At 44.8% G+C, this 21,288-nt stretch overlaps 1 protein-coding gene across 2 annotated transcripts in view; it reads right to left on the minus strand.

The window, feature by feature from the left end:
• atp2a3 (ATPase sarcoplasmic/endoplasmic reticulum Ca2+ transporting 3) overlaps window positions 1-21,288 on the minus strand; it is a 189,942-nt gene that overhangs the window by 95,490 nt on the left and 73,164 nt on the right. For both annotated transcript variants that reach the window (XM_048557266.2, XM_048557265.2), the window contains exons 6-8: window positions 12,694-12,774; window positions 6,974-7,059; window positions 1,975-2,439 (exon numbers count right to left, since the gene is read on the minus strand). In XM_048557266.2, the coding sequence (XP_048413223.1) occupies window positions 1,975-2,439; window positions 6,974-7,059; window positions 12,694-12,774 (632 nt within the window). The remainder of the gene's footprint in view (window positions 1-1,974; window positions 2,440-6,973; window positions 7,060-12,693; window positions 12,775-21,288) is intronic.

The raw sequence follows: 21,288 nt of genomic DNA on the forward strand, positions 1-21,288 counted from the left end.
CTGAGATAACAAGGTGTCGAGCTGAAGGATCGAGGCCTGAAACATCAGCCTTCCTGCTCCTCCGATGCTGCTTGGCCTGCTGTGTTCATCCAGCTCTACACCTTGTTATCTCACATTTTAAGGTTCCTGTGTTAGGTCATCCCTCCACATTTTATTGTCTAAACTCTAGCATCCTCAGCTGCTCAGAACTTTTTCAAAGGGTAATCTCTCAGTTGTTACGAATTCAGAGTTCTTGGATATTCCTGTAAATCTCCATCATCTCTATGATCTGTTTGTGTTGTGGAGATCATAACTGCCCCCGGTGTGGTCTAACCAAACAACTCTGGCAGCATCTTCAGAGAGAGAAACAGCATTAACGTTTTGAGTTACTATTTCTCTTTGGGACAAGGAGCGTCATTTTCAACTTGAAACATGAGCTACGTTACTCACCAAAGCCGTTACTAGACCAGCTCAGTTTTTTTAAAAAAAGATTTTCAGCTTCCACAGTTTTTTTTAAATTAAACAAAGTTCAAAAAATTAAAATATCCTCCTGTTTTTAACTTCTATCTCTTAGATAAGAAACTTTATATAGGTCTTGATAGCCTGTGTTATTACTTTTAATGATTTATGCATGTTTTGACCATAGGTTCCTTTTGCTCAGCACATCTAGACTGACATTTCCAAAGGAGGATGCATGTTTCTTATTACAGCTGGCAAAATGGATTTGCCCACCTATTCTCAATGTTCATTGCCTTCTTGCATCATGTTAAAGTCTCCCACGAGTTATCCATATCCCCTCATTAATCCTGTCTGTCAAAACACCAATCTTTGTGGGACACCATTTCCTCCATTATTCATCTCAATGCCTGGATCACAAGCCCAGCAACAGAACTATTATGATTAAAGTTATTTTATAGGAGCTCTTTGCTGTGGTTGTAGTTGAATAAGTCACTCTTGGAAAATAAATATTTCTTTGCTAATAGCTACTGAATTGCTGAGATTAATGCTGCTCCCTCCGATTTAACATTTGCTGGAATAGTTTACTGATTGATGCCAATTTTTTTTTTTTAAGAAACAGCTTTGCAACTTTAAATGTGCTCCAGCATAAGACTGGAGAAGGTTCAATCAATTAGAACATGCATTGACCTGGAACGAACCGGTCAGCCTTCAGAAATTCTCACTGTTGTTTCTCTTTGGCTCAAACTACAAATCATGGCAATCAAATAGTACATAGCAAACTGTCCATAAATAAACTGAAACAATGGAAAAAGTATAGGCTCACATGATCTCATAACCAAACTTGTGACTCAAATCTTTCAAACATCTTATGTCTCTCAATAATACTCAAAGTAGTTAGAACTAAACTTGATCCCAGCTGAGTTATTTACCTCGACTTCCCTATTTGCTTTAGTTTTGCTAAGGTCCTCTACCATATACTTTATGTTAAACTAACAGATACAAAATGTATTCCAATTTCTTTGCAGAGGTCGTGCAGGACATTGGGTGTTGTTCCTGCCTCCGAGTATGAAACTCCAAGTTCACGACCTTTGCCCTGTTTGAGATCCAGGAGATCCCCATGGGGACCTTTTTACAGATGCCAAAACCAAAGGTGGGGTGTTGGTTTAAAACCTCAGCTGAAGGACGACCCCTGTGTGAGTACACTGACGCAGCAATCGAGATTAATGCGCTCAAGTCTCTAGTCTGGGACATCAACTGGCAATGTGCTGACTTAAGGATGAGACCGTTGTCAACAGAGCTATGGCTGACAACTGAAATCAAAGTCCAGAACTTTGTAGTGAGTGGTAGAATACGGTCACTACACATGCAGGGATTGAGGATACATTTGTCCTTCAAAACCCCCAGAAAATGGAAAGATATTTGTTTAAAGATGTTGAGCCAGTGCTGACAAACTAAAGACCTAATAACTGTCTCTTGGTCATGAACAAGTATCCGATAAGCCATTGGTCTGTTGCATGCACTCTATTACAGTCTTACCTTACAGACCGACATCTGATTGGTGGTGAGCGTTCCAGTCTTGTCAGAGCAGATGATTGATGTGCAACCTAATGTCTCCACTGATGGAAGGCTCCTTACAATGGCATTCTTTTTTGCCATGCGTCGTGTGCCTAGGGCCAGGCAGGTGGTAATGACAGCAGGCAGCCCCTCAGGAATGGCGGCCACAGCCAATGCCACTGCTATTTTGAAGTAGTAGATGGCACCACGGATCCACGAGCCACCGTGGACGGGGTCATTGAAGTGCCCGATGTTGATCACCCAGACAGCGACACAAATGAGGGATATCACCTTGGACAGCTGCTGCCCAAACTCATCCAGTTTCTGCTGGAGAGGAGTCTTCTCATTTATCGTGGACGCCATCTGGTTTCGAATCTTGCCAATCTCGGTGTGGACTCCTGTAGCCATGACAATACCAGTCGCTTTCCCAGAGGCAATGTTGGTGCCCTGAGAAGAAAAGCAAAGCTGGAGTGAGCTTGTGAAGATTTGAAATTGGCAATTATTTTTCTTAAAAAAAAATACAGGCGAAACTGAACTCGGACAGCACTTTGCACTCAATGTATTATGCAAGCTTTCATTAGGCGGCAGGATATTAGAGTTAAATCCTTTTATAGTTATAGGGTTACACTGACCAGGTATCCAAAATTACTCTAGTCCCATTTGTCAGCATTTGGTCCATATCCTTCTAAACCCTTCCTATATTAAAAAGGGATACCTTTTGAATGTTGTAATTGTACCAGCCTCCAACACCACCTCTTTTAGCTCATTTCCATACATGCACCACCCCTCTACATGAAAAAGTTGCCCCATACGTCCCTTTTAAATCCTTCACCTCTCACCTTAAACCTCCATGCTCTCGGCATGGATTCTCCCACCCCAGGAAAAAGATCTTGACTATTCATCCTATCTATGCTCATGATTTTATAAACCTCTATAAGGTGACCCCCTTCCCCCACCACTCAGCCTCCAAGGCTCCAGGGAAAATAGCCCCAGTCTGCTCAGCTTAACTCTATAGCTCAAACCATCCAACCTGGCAAGATCCTTTAAATCTGTTCCACACCCTTCCAAGGGTAGCATCTTTCCTATAGCAGGGAGACCAGAATTGAATGCAGCATTCCAAAAGTGGCCTAACCAATGTCCTGTACAACCGCAACATGAAGTGTTTAAAGGAAAGCTTCAAATTTCCCAATGAGCACCAGGATGGGAGACACCATCTCCTCCCTCGAGGTCACTGCAGTACATTTCAGACTCTGGGGAAACCAGCTGCATCCTCCTGCGGCTTCATTTCATTCCAACCAGGGCCAGCTCCAGTAAAACAAGACGCATGTTTTGTACAACACAAATCCCTTCAGATAGTCTATTCCCTTTAAACCAATAGTCATTTCCAGTATATCTCAAATACAAGAGATGCTTCAGAGAAGCGACTTCAATTTGCCCAGAAAAATAACATGCTTGTGCTGAATGCCAGAGGTCACTCTTACAAAGCTTTCCCCATCTATTTATCCGATTTGAACCAAGAATTGAAAAGACCTTTCAGGCACATCACAATAATCGAGATTACCAACTATCTGATAGCTTGCAAGCTATCTGACACCTCTCTCAGGTTGGCTGAGCTTTCATGCCACAGTCTGCACTTTAGTAGTAGTTTAACCTTCCATTTAGCTACAGAGGGCATGAATAGTGTAAAGTAAAACCTTGCTATCTTTTCCATTGTAAATTCCAATTTCCACCATAATAAGGCAACTGCCTATGTAAACCTGTCAAGCTGTGATTGTAATATCAGACAGCTCAACATTCTCTTCTCATACTCCTGCAATGAACTCCGATCTTCTGTGCCTTCTCTGTAGCTGTGACACGAGTAATAGAGCAGAATATAACATACTTGTGTAAGGTATGATTTGTCTGATTAGCACGGAAAACAATACTTTTCACTGTATCTTGGTACATGTGACAATAATCAATCAAATCAAAGCCAAAACATTGCATTCTCCATCTGTTATTTGCTGACCAGAATGCCTCAGTACACCCATGACTCAAACCTCCTTGCTTTTGGTGCAATAACTCTATGATGGTCATCACTCTCCCACCCTCGCCATCTCCATTTTTTCCTGTATTTTTGACAGCACTCCCTATGGAACTCTTTTTAACTTGAATTTTCTTTATCTATGGTAAGCAGTCCCTTCTTTTTGTAGTTCTTTTACCCATGTGTGGTGGGGAGGCACTGACATGATGGCAATGTCATCTGAGTTGTATGTCTGAACCCCAGGCTAATGCTTGAGGGACAGGAGTTGAATCTCACCATGGAAAATGGTAAAATTTGAACGAGTGTGTCTGGAATTAAAAACTAGTTTAACGGTAACCATTGTTGATTGTTATAAAAACCTACCAGGCTGACCAATATCCTTTTGAGGCGTAAACTGCCAACATTACCTGGGTCTATCCTACATATCACTCCAATCACACAGCAATGTGGTTGACTCTCAGCTACCCCCAGGCAATTAAAGATGCCAGTCCATGAATGAGGAGTGTGGTGTGCCGTGGAGCAGATAGATTGCCGCAAGCTGGTTTACACAATCCAATGGCAGCTGCCTGATTATAAATGGGGAGGCAGTGACCATAAATGTCAGTGCACTAGTGAATGCAGAACCCCAGCTAACATAAGAACTGAGAACTATGCAGGCATTCTGGCCCATTGAGCCTGCTCTGCCACACTATAAGATCATGGCCGATCTCTTCATGGACTCAGCTCCACTTACCCGCCCACTCCACATAGCCCTTAATTATTTTACCATTCAAAAATCTACCTTTGCCTTAAAAAAAGGCACGAGGAAACCTAAACTGCTTCACTGGGCAGGGAATTCCACAGATTCACAACCCTTTGTGTGAAGTCCCTCCTCAACCCAGTCCTAAATGTGTTCCCCCTAATTTTGAGGCTTTGCCCCCTAGTTCTAGTTTCACCTGCCAGTGGAAACATTCTCCCTACTTCTATGTTATCTACTCCCTTCATCATTTTATATGGTTCTATGAAATCCACTCCCCCCAATTCTTCTAAATTCCAATGCATATAATCCCAGTCTACCTAGTCTCTCCTCCTACACCAACCCTCAGCTCCAGAATCAACCTAGTGAACGTCCTCTGCACCCGCTTCTCGTGCCGGTACATCTTTTCTCAAGTAAAGGCGACTAAAACCGCACAGAGAACTCCAGGTGTCCCCCCCACCAGCACCCTATACGGCTGTAACACAACCTCCCTGCTTTTAAATTCAATCCTTCTAGCAATGAAGGACAAAATCCCATTTGCCTTCTCAATTACCTGTTGCACCTGCAAATGGCCCGAGGACGTGGATTCAAATCCCTTTGTGGTAAATGGTTGGTGAACACAATAATATCTAGAATAGACTAATCTAATGGTGACCAGAGCCACTGTAGTAAAAACTCATCTGGTTCACCGATGGGCTTCAGAGAAAGAAATCTGTCACACCCATGGCTGCAGATCCACAGTAATGTGGTTGACCTTTAATGGACAATAATCAGAAGTGAACAATAAGTGCTGCTGAGCCAGTGACTCCCACATGGGCCACTCAGTTTCAAGGATAACTAAGGGTCGGATGTAAAGGATGGCCGAGCAAGCAACGTGATGTCTTACAAACACTTCAATATAGGGTGGCTACAAACAGTAGCTTCAACAGGAGACACCGCTTCCTGGTTGGTTCTTAGAGAGAGATGGGAGTGTGATAGCCCTGTCACTGCTCTAGCAACATAATGCTCTGGGGATGTACATTCAAACCTCACCATGACAGCTGGTGGAGCTTAAACTCAACTAATCAGTCTGGATTTATAAACTACTGCCATTGGTGACCATGTCCATTGATATGGCTTCTAAAGTCCTGAGTCAGTAATGTTCTTCACAGAAGGAAATTTGCCACTTTACCCAGTATAATTGATAGCTGGTTGATTCTGATCTACACCTTAGAATGAGCCACTCAGTTCAAGGGTAATTAGGGATGTGCAACCACTGCTGGCCTAGCCAGAGATGGCCATACCTGATAAACGGATAAAGAAAGAAAGTATACAAATGGATTTGGCCACCATTTCCACACAGACCAGAATGGACTGCACCTGCATTAAGACCATGCCAGGGTCCTCTGTATTCCTTTACATTGAGTACAGCCAATGCACCACACATCTGGCGGCTGGACACATAGAACAATACAGCGCAGAATAGGCCCTTTGGCCCTCAATGTTGTGCCGACCTGTGAACTAATCTAAGCCCCTCCCCCTACACTATCCCATCATCCATTTGCTTATCCAAGGACTGTTTAAATGTCCCTAATGTGGCTGCGTTAACTATATTGGCAGGCAGGGCGTTCCATGCCCTTACCACTCTGAGTAAAGAACCTGCCTCTGACATCTGTCTTAAATCTATCACCCCTCAATTTGTAGCTATGCCCCCTCATACAAGCCGACGTCATCATCCTCGGAAAACGACTCTCACTGTCACCCTATCTAATCCTCTGATCATCTTGTACGTCTCTATTAAATCCCCTCTTAGCCTCCTTCTCGCCAATGAGAACAGACCCAAGTCCCTCGGCCTTTCTTCATAAGGCCTGCACTCCAGGCCAAACAACATCCTGGTCAATCTCCTCTGCACCTTTTCCAATGCTTCACATCCTTCCTGTAATGGGGCGACCAGAACTGCATGCAATATTCCAAATGAGGCCGCACTAGCGTTTTGTACAGTTGCAGGACATCACGGCTCCAGAACTCAATCCCTTTACCAATAAAACCTAAAACACCATAAGCCTTCTTAACAGCACTATCAACCTGGGTGGCAACTTTCAGGCCAATTTCAGTAGGCTGTCCCATTGACAACCTCAGCAACTAAGGGATCCACTGAACAAGTTCCCACCTTGGAAAACAAGCTCAGTGCGTGATGCACGAGGGAGCTCTTCCTGTTGTTACGGGGTGCAGTCACTACCTACCGAAAACAACATGTTCTTCTTGTCCTGGTTCACAGCTCGAGGGTCTGGTACAGGGTCGCTGTGCTTGATAACAGAGACTGATTCCCCTAGATACAGAAACCAGAGAGTTAAAATGAGGAAGCATGAAACATATAAAGCAGAGAGACGGAGGGAACAGCATTAATCTGGAGGGGCTATTGAGGGAATGAGCGTAACAACCACGACAGACGCCATGTGACTAAAACCCAGCACCGGTCCTAATGCCATCACAAATGGAGAAGTGAATTTGACTAACAATAAGAACTAGTCACAGGAGCACAGAGAGGGTAATGCTTTCATCAATTTGATACTTACAAAAGGGCACTGCATTAAAGAGCAGAAGAACGTATGTGGATTCATACTTTAATGGACAAATTCCTGAATGAGGAATATTAGGAATTAATAGGTAATTTCTTGATGTTAATTCCAGAACCACCCATCAGGATACATTAAATCTAAAGTCACAGTAAATCCAAAACCATGCACAGATCGACAACTTCCAATTGGAAAATGTTGGAGAACGAGTTCTGCCCATTAACTGTCTCACCTTCAGCTTTGCAGTTGGCAAATAAAACAGCTTCTCATTTCTTAGAACCTTTGCATTAAATATTGTTGGCATTCTTAATGCAGTAACAACACACTCCTCCCACCTCACAAAGCAAGCTCTCTCAATATGGTACCAGCAGAACAACGGCCAGGAAGCTTCCTAGAGCAACCAATGCTACATTTGCATTTCTTTTCATTGACTCACCTACTACAATTTATGGTTTTGTTTTGCCTTACAAGACCCAAGAGTTATTCATTCTGAGAAGTGAAACACTGGCCCCATGTTAACTGCTGAATGTCAGCATCGAGATCAGGTACACTGAGTGCGACACACTCCACACCGGCCCAACAACACACTCCAGTCACCCTACCACTCATATTCAGGTGTTGTTATCTTGGAGGCAGAATGACAACTTAAGGCTCGTGTTCTACTAAAGGTTTTTAATGAATCTACACAAACCCCACGACCAGACAGGACAGTCATAGACAGAGAGAGATCGAGATCAAACCAAAGGGTGTTTTGAGCAAGACAAGACCAATTATCCCATCAAGCTCAGATTTCCCTTATTCCGTTTAATCAAACCTTTGTGTTTAAGCAAAAACCCTCTCCAATTTTATTTTTACATTGGGGGGGTGGGGGGCAACAATGGGAATCGGCAGAGTTCAGTCTCAGGATTATGGGAAAGGATTTTTCCTGCCTGCATTGCATCAGCATGGTGTAACTTTACAGGCATCTCACTGTGACATCAGATGCAAATGAGCTCAAATGCCACTTGAGCGTGTAACCAAGTCTGACACAAATATGCTACTGAGACAGTGTGCTAAATCATTGGAGCTGTCTTTCAGAAAAGATGTTACAATAAGGATTAAATGGACATGTCAAATTCCAATAAACTTCCAACACCACCAGAAACCAACGTGATGATTAATTTCCTCTATACGCTCATAATGCTTACACTTCAGCAGTAACAGACTGGTTGCATCCTGAGTAGACAGTTGGGTGTCAATGCAGGGAATTTTTTTTGATCTACGTTGCTTGGATTTTCTATCCTTGGTCATTGTTTGTTGTCCCTCCCTAACTGTTCTGGAGAAGGTGGTGGTGAACTTCGCTTTTGAATCATTGCAGTCTATTTGGTTTAAGGCCCACCCATTGTCCTGGGAGGGAGGGAGTTCCAGGATTTTGACCCAGCAATGCTGAAGGAATGGCAACATGGCTAAAGACAGGATGGCGTGTAGCCCAGGGGGAATTGTCAGGGGGCTGTGTTCCCATGTACCTTCTGCCCTTGTTCTTCCAGATAGTATTGATCATTGATTTGGACTGTTGAAGGAGCCTTGTCAGTTTAATTGGACAATTATTCAGAGCCTGGCTTTGACTCAGGGGCGAATGCTGACAAAATAGATCAGCTCCCTTAACCTAAAGGTGACAAGTATTAGGGGAGAGGCAACCATCTAGTGGTATTATCACTGGAATATTAATCCAGAGACCCTAGTAATTTTCTGGGGACCAAAGTTCAAATCCTGCCATGGCAAATGGTGAAATTTCGATTCAATATTATAAGTGGAATTAGGTGCCTAATAGTGGCTATGTGATTGATATTTTATTTGCCCTCTGGGCAATTAGGGATAACTAATAAATGCTGGCGTGGCCAGTGTTGCCTACACACCACGAATGAATAAATTAAATCAGGAAGTAGATTTTGGATTCCAAGGCTTCCAAGAGGAGGAGGGTGAAGAAAGGAGTTCCTAAACTACATGACCTTTCTTGGCATGCCAATCCCCTTTACTCTTGCAATTTGCACCAAAAACACAACCAAATTTTTGACGCAAGTTTCTTTTGCCATGTTAGTCTTAGAAATGCCATAAAGAATTAGCAAAGAAGTACTCTGTCTAGTTGAAGCAAGGATAATGCAACTCACTGCTCAGTGAATTATTCTGAATCATTAGACCTGCCATCATTTATTTTCCACCCGTCACTGAGAAAACAAGCAGCTCCCAGGTTCAGGCTGATTTTGCTACTGTGCCAAACTCTCCATGCCAAACTGTGACCTCATTATGTAGGTGATATTGCTTGGAGCTCCTTCTAGCTTGAAAAAGATGCAGCTATCTCTGCTTTCCCATTGCCCAAAAAAACACAAGGGTTCCTGGGAGAGGGGATGGTGATGGTTCCAGGTGGTGTGAATGAAGGACACAGAGAAGGGGAAATCATGTCTTTTTAATGTGAAGCCAAATCAGATCAGTTTGTTTGCCAAAGTCCTATCCAGCCTCTCACATCTGGGAACTGACTTCCCTTACTCTAACAATCTTGGTGCATGTATCAGTTGCTAAACTCCATTAATCAAAATGTAACTATTTAGCAGAGTGTCTCAGAAACGGTTACAGAGATAGTAGGAACTGCCGACGCTGGAGAATTTGAGATAACAGTGTGAAGCTGGATGAACACAGCCAACCCGAAACAAACTTTCCTGCTCGTCTGATGCTGCTTGGCCTGCTGTTTTCATCCAGTTTCACACCGTGTTGTCTCAGAAATGGGGTGTTTTATGCAGTAACACAGCTGGTACAATGACACAAGCACTAGCCTAACATTTTCCTCCAGATCGCCACAAATATCGGCTTCTTTGTGAGCACAACAATGCTGTGAGATAAATCAAAAATACTCCAGCCAGAAATATGGACTCTGAGAAATGTCAATGTAATTACAATGTCCTGGAAAGTTTAAGACATGTCCAGACTCATTAATTACCAGAGTCACCAGGCTGATATTAAAAATAATGGAACTCCCTCATATTCTGCTACACATTCCTCAAACAGTATGCCGTTGCTTGACATGGGTAAGACTGGAATCTATTGTGAAGGATGAGATTTCTGAATATTTGGAAGTGCATAGAAAATAAGGCAACGTCAGCATGGCTATATCAAGGGGAGGTCATGCCTGACAAATCTGTTAGAATTCTGAGGAAGTAATGAGCAGGGTAGACCAAGGAGAGCCAATGGATGTTATTTACTTGGACTTCAAGGCGGTCTTTGACAAGATGCCACACAGGAGGCTGCTGAGTAAAATAAAGACCCGTGGTGTTAAAGGCAAGGTGCTAGCATGGACAGAAGATTGGCTCTCTGGTAGAAAGCAAAGAGTGAGGTTAAAAGGGTCTTTCTCAAGATGGCAGCCAGTGACAAGTGGAGTTCCACAGGGGTCAGTGTTGGGACCACAAGTTTTCATTTTGTACATTAATGATCTAGTGAAGGAACTGTAGGCATTCTGGCTAAGTGTTCAGACAATACAAAACTAGGTGGAGGGACAGTTAGTATTGAGGAGATGGGGAGGCTACAGAAGGATTTGGACAGGTTAGGAGAATGGGTAAAGAAGTGGCAGATGAAGTACAACATGGAAAAGTGTGAGGTCATGCACTATAAGGCTCTGGTCAGGCCATATTTGGAGTATTGTGTGCCTATCTCAGGAAGGACATACTGGCCCTGGTGCAGGTTCAGAGGAGGCTCACAAGAATGGTCCCAGGAATGAAGAGCTTAACTTAAGGAATATTTAAGGACTCTGGGTCGATACTCGGAGTTTAGAAGAATGAGGGAGGATCTAATTGAAACTTACAGAATACTGAATGGCTTAGACAGAGTGAATGTTAGGAAGATGTTTCCATTGGTAGGAAAGACTAGGGCCTGAGGGCACAGCCTTAGAATAAAGGGAATACCTTTTAGAACGGAGATAAGGAGAAACTTCTTCAGCCAGAGAGCAGTGAACCTGTGGAATTCATTGCCACAGGAGGCTGTGGGGGCCAGATCATCGAGTATATTGAAGTCGGAGATCAATAGGTTCTTGGTCACGGGGAGAAAGCGGGAGAATGGGGTTAAGAGATTTATCAGCCATGATTGAACGGCAGAGCAGACTCAATGGACTGAATGGCCTAATTTCTGCTCCTATGTCTTATAGACACTCTCAGTCACCAAGTCTTGCCAGAAACTCATGATGCTATCTCCAGTTAACACCCAGCACTGACAAAAAGAAGTTGCTTCGGTCAATTCCATGGATAGCAAGCTGAGCAGGTCAAAATGGACAGGAAAATGGTCCACTCAGTCCTCATTCATTACCAGTAGGGGCCAGGGGCACAGACCTCCATGGATAATAAAACAATATACCACGCCTATGTACTTCCCTGAATGTGACGATGGGAAAATCAAATGATGGATTTGGGAATGACCTTCCAAGTACATGGATTGGCAGATAACAAGGAGTTTGTGGAGATGTTGTTATTTTGCTTCAGTCACTGGGCTAGCAATCTAGAAGGCTCTGGGCAATGGTCTGTGGATGTGGGTTCAAACGCACCAAGGCAGCTGATGAAATTTAAATTCAATTAATAAATCCAAAACATATAGCTAATCTCAGTAATGGTGAACATGCCAACTATCAGTTGTTATTAAAAAAACAACCTGACTCACTAAACTGCTTTAGAGAGAAAGAAATCTTCCATCTTTATCTGGTCTGACCTACATATGACTCCAGGCCCACAACCAATGTGGATGACTCTTAATTGCCCTCTGAAATAGCACAGCTAATAACTCAGCTCAAAAGCAACGGGTAACAAATGCTGATTTTGCGAGCGTTGCCTACATCCCATGACCTGACAGAGACATGCTTGATGTTACTCCCCACTTCCGGAGTCTTGAGTACAGATGGGTGGGTGAGCGAGGGGAGCTCCAGCTGCCTCTCCCATTGCTGGGAACATTCTGGGATAGGTCAGGCAGATCAGGGATGGGATGGAGGTAGTTTGTAGAACTGAGCTCCATGCCAGTGTCGAAGGGTTGTAAAACCAAGCTCAGAGCATGTTGGAATAACCAGGAAAACAACTTGTATCAAGAAACATTCCTTTTCACTTCCTGATCTTTGACATAATACAGTTCATTCAACTCCAAATACAAAGCAGGATACTGCCAGCGTAGAAAACAGGACTGAATATTGAAATATTCAAGGATACTTGTAACTTTATGCACGAATCCTTCATTAGGTCAATAATAATTGAACTGACCCAGACCACAGCAATGAAGTTGAGATACTCAGATTCGCCGAACAGCCTTTCTGATTCAGATAAGGGTGGTCACATCTGATGAACTGAATGGATTCTGGACTAAGTTCCACACTGTGAACTTCTCACCTGTGAGGATGGACTGATCAACTCGGAGGGTAGTCGACTTGATGCTGATAATCCGGATGTCAGCAGGAACTTTATCACCAACTGAGAACAGGAAGGGAAATGTCCAATTAAACAGAGCAGTGAAACACCCGTTATTGAAGGCTTAGCTCACAATGATGCCAAATAGCTCCCCAGCTCAGCATGGGGTCTCTGTGCAATGTTTGTTCCACAGTCACTGATTATGCTCTAGTACACAGAGGGAAATGGGGACAATACAACATAAAAAAATGCACAAATAGCGTCTCCTTTCATGAACATTAAACTATTGGTCATGAGCTTGTGTCCTATTTTTATACTTCCAGCACCTCAATTGATCACGACAGACACAAAGAAATAACTTGCAGATATCAATAAATGCCAACAAGACAGCATCTTATTTTTTTATTCAAGCGGCTGAACCATTACTCAGCCTGGAGAAATGATTTTCATTAACTTCAATAACTTCATTCCTTCATAATGATTTGATTCATTATCACACGTACCAACATACAGTGAAAAGTATTGTTTTGCATGCTATGCAGGCAGGTCATATCTTATGCAAGTACATCTGGATGTGTAGGCAGAATATTGTGTTACAGCTACAAAGGTGGTGCAGAGAAAGATCAGCTCTAATATGGCAGGTCCACTCATAAATCTAACAGAGAAGAAGCTGTTCAAACTTTTCAACTTTCGCATTGTCTGCCCGATGGAAGAGGTGGGAGGGGTCTTTATGCTGGTTGCTTTCTGGAGGCAGCAGGAGGTATAGACAGAGTCAATGGACGGTTTGAGTGATGGGCTGGCCTGCGTTCACAATTGTCTGTAATTTCTTGCCTTGTGATCCTGATAAAGTTTTTTCATATCCAGTCACGACCCCCCTAGCCTTTTAAGTGAACCAGGCAGGGTCTAGTTCTGGAGTAGAATTCCGGCAACCACTGGACTGGCTGCCGGCTCACTTTAGACTGGGAATCCTTCTATAATAGGTTTCGAATAAGCTAAAGTAACGGCTCGGAAGGCAATAATTTAGTCCATGGGACGGACGGGGAATCAGAGTGGAGTGTTTCTTCACCAACATAGTCTAGTTTCAGTCTCAAACAGAGTCTCAAGTTGCCAAAGAGCTGTTGCAATGTGGATTTGTTTACTTTTTTTAAAAAAAGTGTTGTTGAAAAAAAAAACAAACAGGGCTCTCCTGACTGGGAAACAAACGTTACACTTCTGTAGGATTGATCATTACTTTTGGGAAGCAAACTTTTTAAACCATGGCCAAATGATTCAGTCCACCAATAAGATGGCAATGTAGACTAGTAATGTACAGGGGACTATATTATTTCAAACATCGATTCCTTATTTGTTGCTTTTCATACAAAATAAGGATTCCAGGCTAGAAAATACAAGGAAAAATGCTTCAACTTGAAGAACAGGTTTAAAAGGTCAATATCTTGGAGCAGTTTTTTCAAAGAAAACAAGTTTGAAATTTTGTAGAAACAAAAAAAGATATCGCTCAAGTCCAATGACACTACAGAGACTGAGTCAAAATAGCTGCATCTGATAGCAACCATGAACTGCCTGATTCATCCCTGCCTCCTCAGATCAGGTTTAATTGTGAAATCATAGGACAGGGAGATAAACATTAGGGTGGCACAGTGGCTCAGCTGCGTCACAACACCAGAGACCTGGGTAAAATTCTACCCTCAAGTGACTGTCCACGTGGAGTTTGCACATTTTCCCCGTGTCTACATGGGTTTCTACTGGTGCTCCGGTTTCCTGCCAAAGTCCAAAAGTGTGCAGGCCAGGAGGATTGGACATGCTAAATTGCACATAGCGCTCAGCAATGTTTAGGTCATATGGGGTTGGATGTGGGGAATGAGTCTGGTGGGATGCTCTTTAGAGGGGCACTGTGGACTTGTTGGGCTGAATGGCCTGTTTCTACACTGTAGGGACTCTACAACTGTAAGCTTAGAAACCAAAACACAAAAAAGGTGGTCATTTCACTTATAGTTCAAAGCTCGGCACTGGTGTTAGCAACCGAATTACCTACCGTCTGCCCCTTTGCCACAATACACACCTAGTGAGCAAAATATTTCAGTGCAAGTACACTTTCAAAAGGATGCTATCAAACCCATTTCAAATTCTAAGGATTGTCAAGCATTACACAGGAAGGGAGAACAGAGGCCTCCAGTGCTGGTGGTGTTACCTCTATTCTTCAGCATCCGGTCCAACCCGAGCGGTATCCGGAGTCTGAGGGGCACGTGCTTCTGTCAGTTCCCACGGCTTTGGTGTTGCTGAAACTGGTTGTCAGCCTGTCAGTCTACAGGTTGAGATGCAGCCCTCCGCAGCAGGCATGCCTGTTGCGGAGACACTGCCATTCCTACCAGCTGCCCTTCTGGAACAATTTACAGGCAATAACCAACCTGCTTGGTGAGGGAGTGAAAATGCCGTTTTCCTGTCCATTGAACTCTGGAATGGGGTGTAAACTCAAGAGCTGATTATCGCTGACCTGAGGAACAAAGTGATCATCCAAACAGTGTGGAAGATGAATTTTTATGCACTTCACAGTGTAGAATTCCCAATCAGAAGAGTGTGAATGTTTGAAAGGAGTCCATCGCTTATTTCAAGGAATTATTTTTCAGGTACGTGAGGCAAGAGTTTCTTTTTTTTTATATAAACGTGGATGATTATCATGCACTATTGAAAGCTTACTGTCCTGGTACATAATCACCTGATATAGCAACTGCTCCGCCCAGGACCGTAAGAAACTACAGAAGGTGGTGTGCACAGCCCAGACCATCTCAGAAGCCAACATCCCATCATGGACTCCATTTACACAGCTCACTGCCACGGAAAGATGACCAAACACATTGCACCCCAGTAATGATCTCCTACAACCTCTGTCCAGCAGAAGATATAGAAACCTGAACACACGCACAAACAGGTTCAGGAATTGCCTCTTTACAGCAGTTACCGTACTGTTGAATGGAGTCTAGCCTCAAATAACGCAACCTGCACATCTTTTCAATCTGTTCATCCTTTGCTTTCTGTGACCTGCCTGTACTGCTCATAAACAAAGCTTTTCACTGTATTTCGGTGCACGTGACAATAAAATCAACTGCTTCGTCCACTTTAACTAGCAACAGCAGTGTGCCAACCACAGAAGTTTAAAAAATAGGTGGTGATTGAATAAACACCTGCTCCCCACCATGAACACATTATTCCAGATTGTTGCCTGCAGTAACAGGCAAGCTATTCGGCATGCTCAATAAAAAGCCCGATATCCAGAGGCATCAAGTCCAGTCTTCAGACACTGTCGCTCAGCCAAACCGAATGGGTTCCAAAAACATGCCCTGCTGTTTTATTACTTCAGAGGCACTGTGTAAATATGCCAAGACTGCACAGACAATTCACAGAAGTGGATTAATAAAGTGGCCTCCAGACCTTCCACAGTGAAAATCAATATATGGCAGTTCCTCTTACAGATCACCTACAGCACGATCAGATGTAAGTACTTGCGTCTTAACTACAAGCTCCCTAACTCTGCCATGTTACACCTACATGTCTCACAGCATTAATCCAGTGTCAGAGTATGTACTCACTAAGCGCTGGTCTATGGACGGACTCATGATTGTCCCCATGGTTCCTTCTGAAGTTTCAAGTTACGGGATGTGAGGGGCGGGGGGGGGGGGGGGGTTGCTCAGAGACAGGTGGGAGTGGGGCACTGCTGAGAGGGAGGGAGATGGAAAGAAAGGCAGCCTACATTCAATTGTCTGGGGTCAATCAAGCATTAGTTCCTGAGGCAAAAGGAGCACAGTTTGCCAACTTGCTCAACTCCATACCACCCATAATGCCCAGTCCCTGTGCCAAACACATGAACATTTATTCTCCCTCTCTACCTCAGTGGAAACTTGTTCTAACACAAGGATCCTTATGCAAGCAAAGTGCCATCCGTCACAGTAGCTTAAAATGTTTCGAATTTGTTTCTCAAATGCTGAATCAGGCGTTGTTCTGTTAACACTGGTCAGCAAAACACTCCATCACTGACTAATCATCAGAACCTGACCAATGCCAACATCCTATTTCCTTGTTCTGTAATCGTACTGGGATGGAATTTCCATATGGGAAACAACTGCTGGCCATGAGAGAATGCCACTTGTTTTTGTGGAACAGTGCACAGTGAATCCCGAGGCAGGCTCTGTGCCCAAACCTCCTGATGCCTGGCCACCAGTTATTTTTCATGGTGCAGTCCACGACGAGCTGTGGTGGTACAGCCCAGGATCCTGGCAGGGCAGTAGGAACGTCTGTGCAATGTACACAGCCACAGGGACAACTTACTGCTGTGCTGCCTTGGCAACGGCATGCAAACCAGCCGTGTAGTTTCCACGCATTTCTCAAGCTCTGGTTTACCCAGACCTGAAGATTGGAAAGCTAACGTACACAAGGCTGCAGTGGAAGTTTTCAGCACGGGGACTCCAGAGCGAGAGGGAGTCGATCAGAAGGTTTGGACAGGAATGCTTCCCCCATGCCTGGCTTCGATGTTATATCAATGCTCACCTATTTACATTGCAGGGAGGATTCCACCCAGAGGGACAAACAATTACACAGCTACTGTCGTTTCAGACTCACATTCCACATCAGCTTCTGGCATACAAATATTCACAAGGTCACCGGGGAAGTCTCAGCAAGCCTGCTAAAAGCTAACCAGACTGCTGGAACAAGTCCAACCCTGCAATGCTGCCCCTTTAACAGCGCAGAGGGGAATGGCTGATATTCATTGAGTAACAAGGTGTGGAGCTGGATGAACACAGCAGGCCAAGCAGCAGAGGAGCAGTAAGGGTGAAGGAGGGTCTAGGCCCAAAACATCAGCCTTCCTGCTCCTCTGATGCTGCTTGACCTGCTGTGTTCATCCAGCTCTACACCTTGTTAGCTCAGATTCTCCAGCATCTGCAGCTCCTATTTTCTGAGGCAGATATTCATTGTTTGGTCCCTAACATCATCCAAATGGTTTCAGGCCTTCAATGTACAGCATTAGTGGCTCTGTGGGCAACTAGAGGCATGTGCTATTGGCAGCTCTAAATACACCAGGTAGTAGCACCTTGTTGTACACATTAGCATAGGACAGCCCAAGGCAGAGCCTGAAAATCTTGGGCCAGCACAGCTGAAGATATATAACATCTTCCAAAACATCCCAGGGTGCACAAAGCCAGCAAAGTGGTTCTGAAGTGTATCAGAGATAATGGGAACTGCAGATGCTGGAGAATCCAAGATAACAAAGTGTGGAGCTGGATGAGCACAGCAGGCCAAGCAGCATCTCAGGAGCACAAAAGCTGACATTTCAGGCCTAGACCCTTCATCAGAGGGGGATGGGGAGGGGGTTCTGGAATAAATAGGGAGAGAGGGGGAGGCGGACCGAAGATGGAGACAAAAGAAGATAGGTGGAGAGAGTATAGGTGGGGAGGTAGGGAGGGGATAGGTCAGTCCAGGGAAGACAGACAGGTCAAGGAGGTGGGATGAGGTTAGTAGGTAGGAAATGGAGGTGCAGCTTGAGGTGGGAGGAAGGGATGGGTGAGAGGAAGAACAGATAAGGGAGGCAGAGACAGGCTGGGCTGGTTTTGGGATGCAGTGGGGGAAGGGGATGAGCTGGTCTGGTTTTGTGAAGCGGTGGGAGAAGGGGAAGGGGAGATTTTGAAGCTGGTGAAGTCCACATTGATACTATTGGGCTGCAGGGTTCCCAAGGGGAATATGAGTTGCTGTTCCTGCAACCTTCGGGTGGCATCCTTGTGGCACTGCAGGAGGCCCATGATGGACGTGCCGTCTGAAGAATGGGAGGGCGGAGTTAAAATGGTTCGCGACTGGGAGGTGCAGTTGTTTATTGCGAACCGAGCGGAGATGTTCTGCAAAGCGGTCCCCAAGCCTCCGCTTGGTTTCCCCAATGTAGAGGGAGCCACACCAGGTACAATGGATACAGTATACCACATTGGCAGATGTGTAGGTGAACCTCTGCTTAATGTGGAAAGTCATCTTGGGGCCTGGGATGGGGGTGAGGGAGGTGGTGTGGGGACAAGTGTAGCACTTCCTGCGGTTGCAGGGGAAGGTGCCGGGTGTGGTGGGGTTGGAGGGCAGTGTGGAGCGAACAAGGGAGTCACGGAGAGAGTGGTCTCTCTGGAAGGCAGACAAGGGTGGGGATGGAAAAATGTCTTGGGTGGTGGGGTCGGATTGTAGATGGCAGAAGTGTCGGAGGATCACCTGCACATTCGCCAACGTGGTATACTGTATCCATTGTACCCGGTGTGGCTTCCTCTACATTGGGGAAACCAAGCGGAGGCTTGGGGACCGCTTTGCAGAACATCTCCGCTCGGTTCGCAATAAACAACTGCACCTCCCAGTCGCGAACCATTTTAACACCCCCTCCCATTCTTCAGACGACATGTCCATCATGGGCCTCCTGCAGTGCCACAATGATGCCACCCGAAGGTTGCAGGAACAGCAACTCATATTCCGCTTGGGAACCCTGCAGCCCAATAGTATCAATGTGGACTTCACCAGCTTCAAAATCTCTCCTTCCCCTTCCCCCACCACATCCCAAAACCAGCCCAGTTCGTCCCCTCCACCCACTGCATCCCAAAACCAGCCCAACCCGTCTCTGCCTCCCTAACCTGTTCTTCCTCTCACCCATCCCTTCCTCCCACTCCAAGCCACACCTCCATTTCCTACCTACTAACCTCATCCCACCTCCTTGACCTGTCCGTCTTCCCTGGACTGACCTATCCCCTCCCTACCTATACTCTCCTCTCCACCTATCTTCTTTTCTCTCCATCTTCGGTCCGCCTCCCCCTCTCTCCCTATTTATTCCAGAACCCTCACCCCATCTCCCTCTCTGAAGAAGGGTCTAGGCCCGAAACGTCAGCTTTTGTGCTCCTGAGATGCTGCTGGGCCTGCTGTGTTCATCCAGCCTCACACTTTGTTGTCTTGGTTCTGAAGTGTAGTTATTGATGCAATGAAGGAAACACAGCAACCAACTTGTGCACAGCAATGTGTTCGTATCAGATACTCAGTGTTAGTTGCAAAGGATAATAATTAGCTCAGGTATCAGGGAAGATCCCCATTTTTTTGACACTGATTTTTTTTTAAAAAACATACACCAGATAGGGCAGGGAGGATCTCAATTTTAACCCTATTCAGAAAGGCTGATGCTGCCTGGGCTGCTGTGTGCCTCTAGCTCCACGTTGTTATCTCCTCTAACAGCATTGGGCTCCCTTTGTATTGCACTGGAGTGACAACTAAGACCTGTTCCCCTCCCCATATCTATAGAGGGGAGCTTCAACCCACAAGGCTCTGACTCAATGGCAATATGATACTCACTGAGCCATCTCCACGGTTGTACAGAATTGTAAGTGAGACAGTTATGCATGATATGGGATTAAGCCTTAAACAGCAGCCGTTTTACCTGAAGAGGACACTCCTGGTGATTCAATGGAGTGGAATGTGCCAAGCAGCTTGTGTTTTAACACTGGGCGTCCCCAGTGTACTGCCCTGAGGTAAACCACACAAAGGTGTGTAACAGAAGCATTAGGGTGGAATCAGACTCGTTTGCAGGAGAATCTCACATTGTTATGAATGGTCTGCCAATCAGACACACTCAACCCCACAGCAAAACAGAGGACAAAAATACACCGACAGGCGTAGGAAGGTCAAAGTGCAAAGTGAATGAGAATGACAGGCTGACAATGGAAATTGAGAAGCATGTAGGAAACAGTAAGTGAATGGCGTTTTAAAGGTCCAGCATTAAAAATTAGCCCACAGGTGCAAAGTGATTAAAAATATGATGGGATCATTGGATAACAATCAGGAGCAGGAAAGTTTAGCTAATTTCCCTTCCTAAACTCATTCAGGGAATTAATGTAATTGCTTGGGTGTGACATTTACAGAGTTTGCTCCAAGCCTCCGGTGTTTAGCATTTTCCCCTGTTGTTACGGGAACACAAGTGCCTATTGCAGTAACCTGTCAACACTGTTCCTTCGAGAGGAAGCACTCCACATTCATTGCCAGCTCATTTTCTTTTAAAATGCCCATTCTATTTACAAATATCCGAAACTGCCAAATCCTGTTGGTTTCTATACCGTGACGTCAGCACACTGCTCATTAAAACTGGAGTGGCTTTAGGACCCGGAAATATCTAGGCAGTGCAGCCAATACTGTCTGGTGCTGTTAGCCATATCTCAATCTTGCCTCAGCCAGCAAAGCGCCTACCTAAAATCATGTTTCCAGTGCCATACTGAGGGAGTGCTACACTGTTAAGGGCACTCTCTTTTAGATGCGACATTAAGCCTAAACCTCACCCATCCACTTGTGTGACATCTCAACGACCCACAGGGGCATTCTCTTCTGCTAGCCCTCAGCCTAGATCAAGGAGCCAAATTGCCTGGTCAATTTTCCTCACCTTGCTTTGTGGGATCTTGCTGTGCACACACAGGCTGCCATCATTTTCCAAAACTTTAATCGCAACCTTACTTTAAGAACACAGATCATTGGCCCTAAAGTATTTGGGAATGTCCCAGGGTTAGTGTAAGGTGTTACATCAGTGCAAAT

The sequence above is a fragment of the Stegostoma tigrinum genome, chromosome 27 (assembly GCF_030684315.1).
Source record: "Stegostoma tigrinum isolate sSteTig4 chromosome 27, sSteTig4.hap1, whole genome shotgun sequence".
Taxonomy (NCBI): domain Eukaryota; kingdom Metazoa; phylum Chordata; class Chondrichthyes; order Orectolobiformes; family Stegostomatidae; genus Stegostoma; species Stegostoma tigrinum.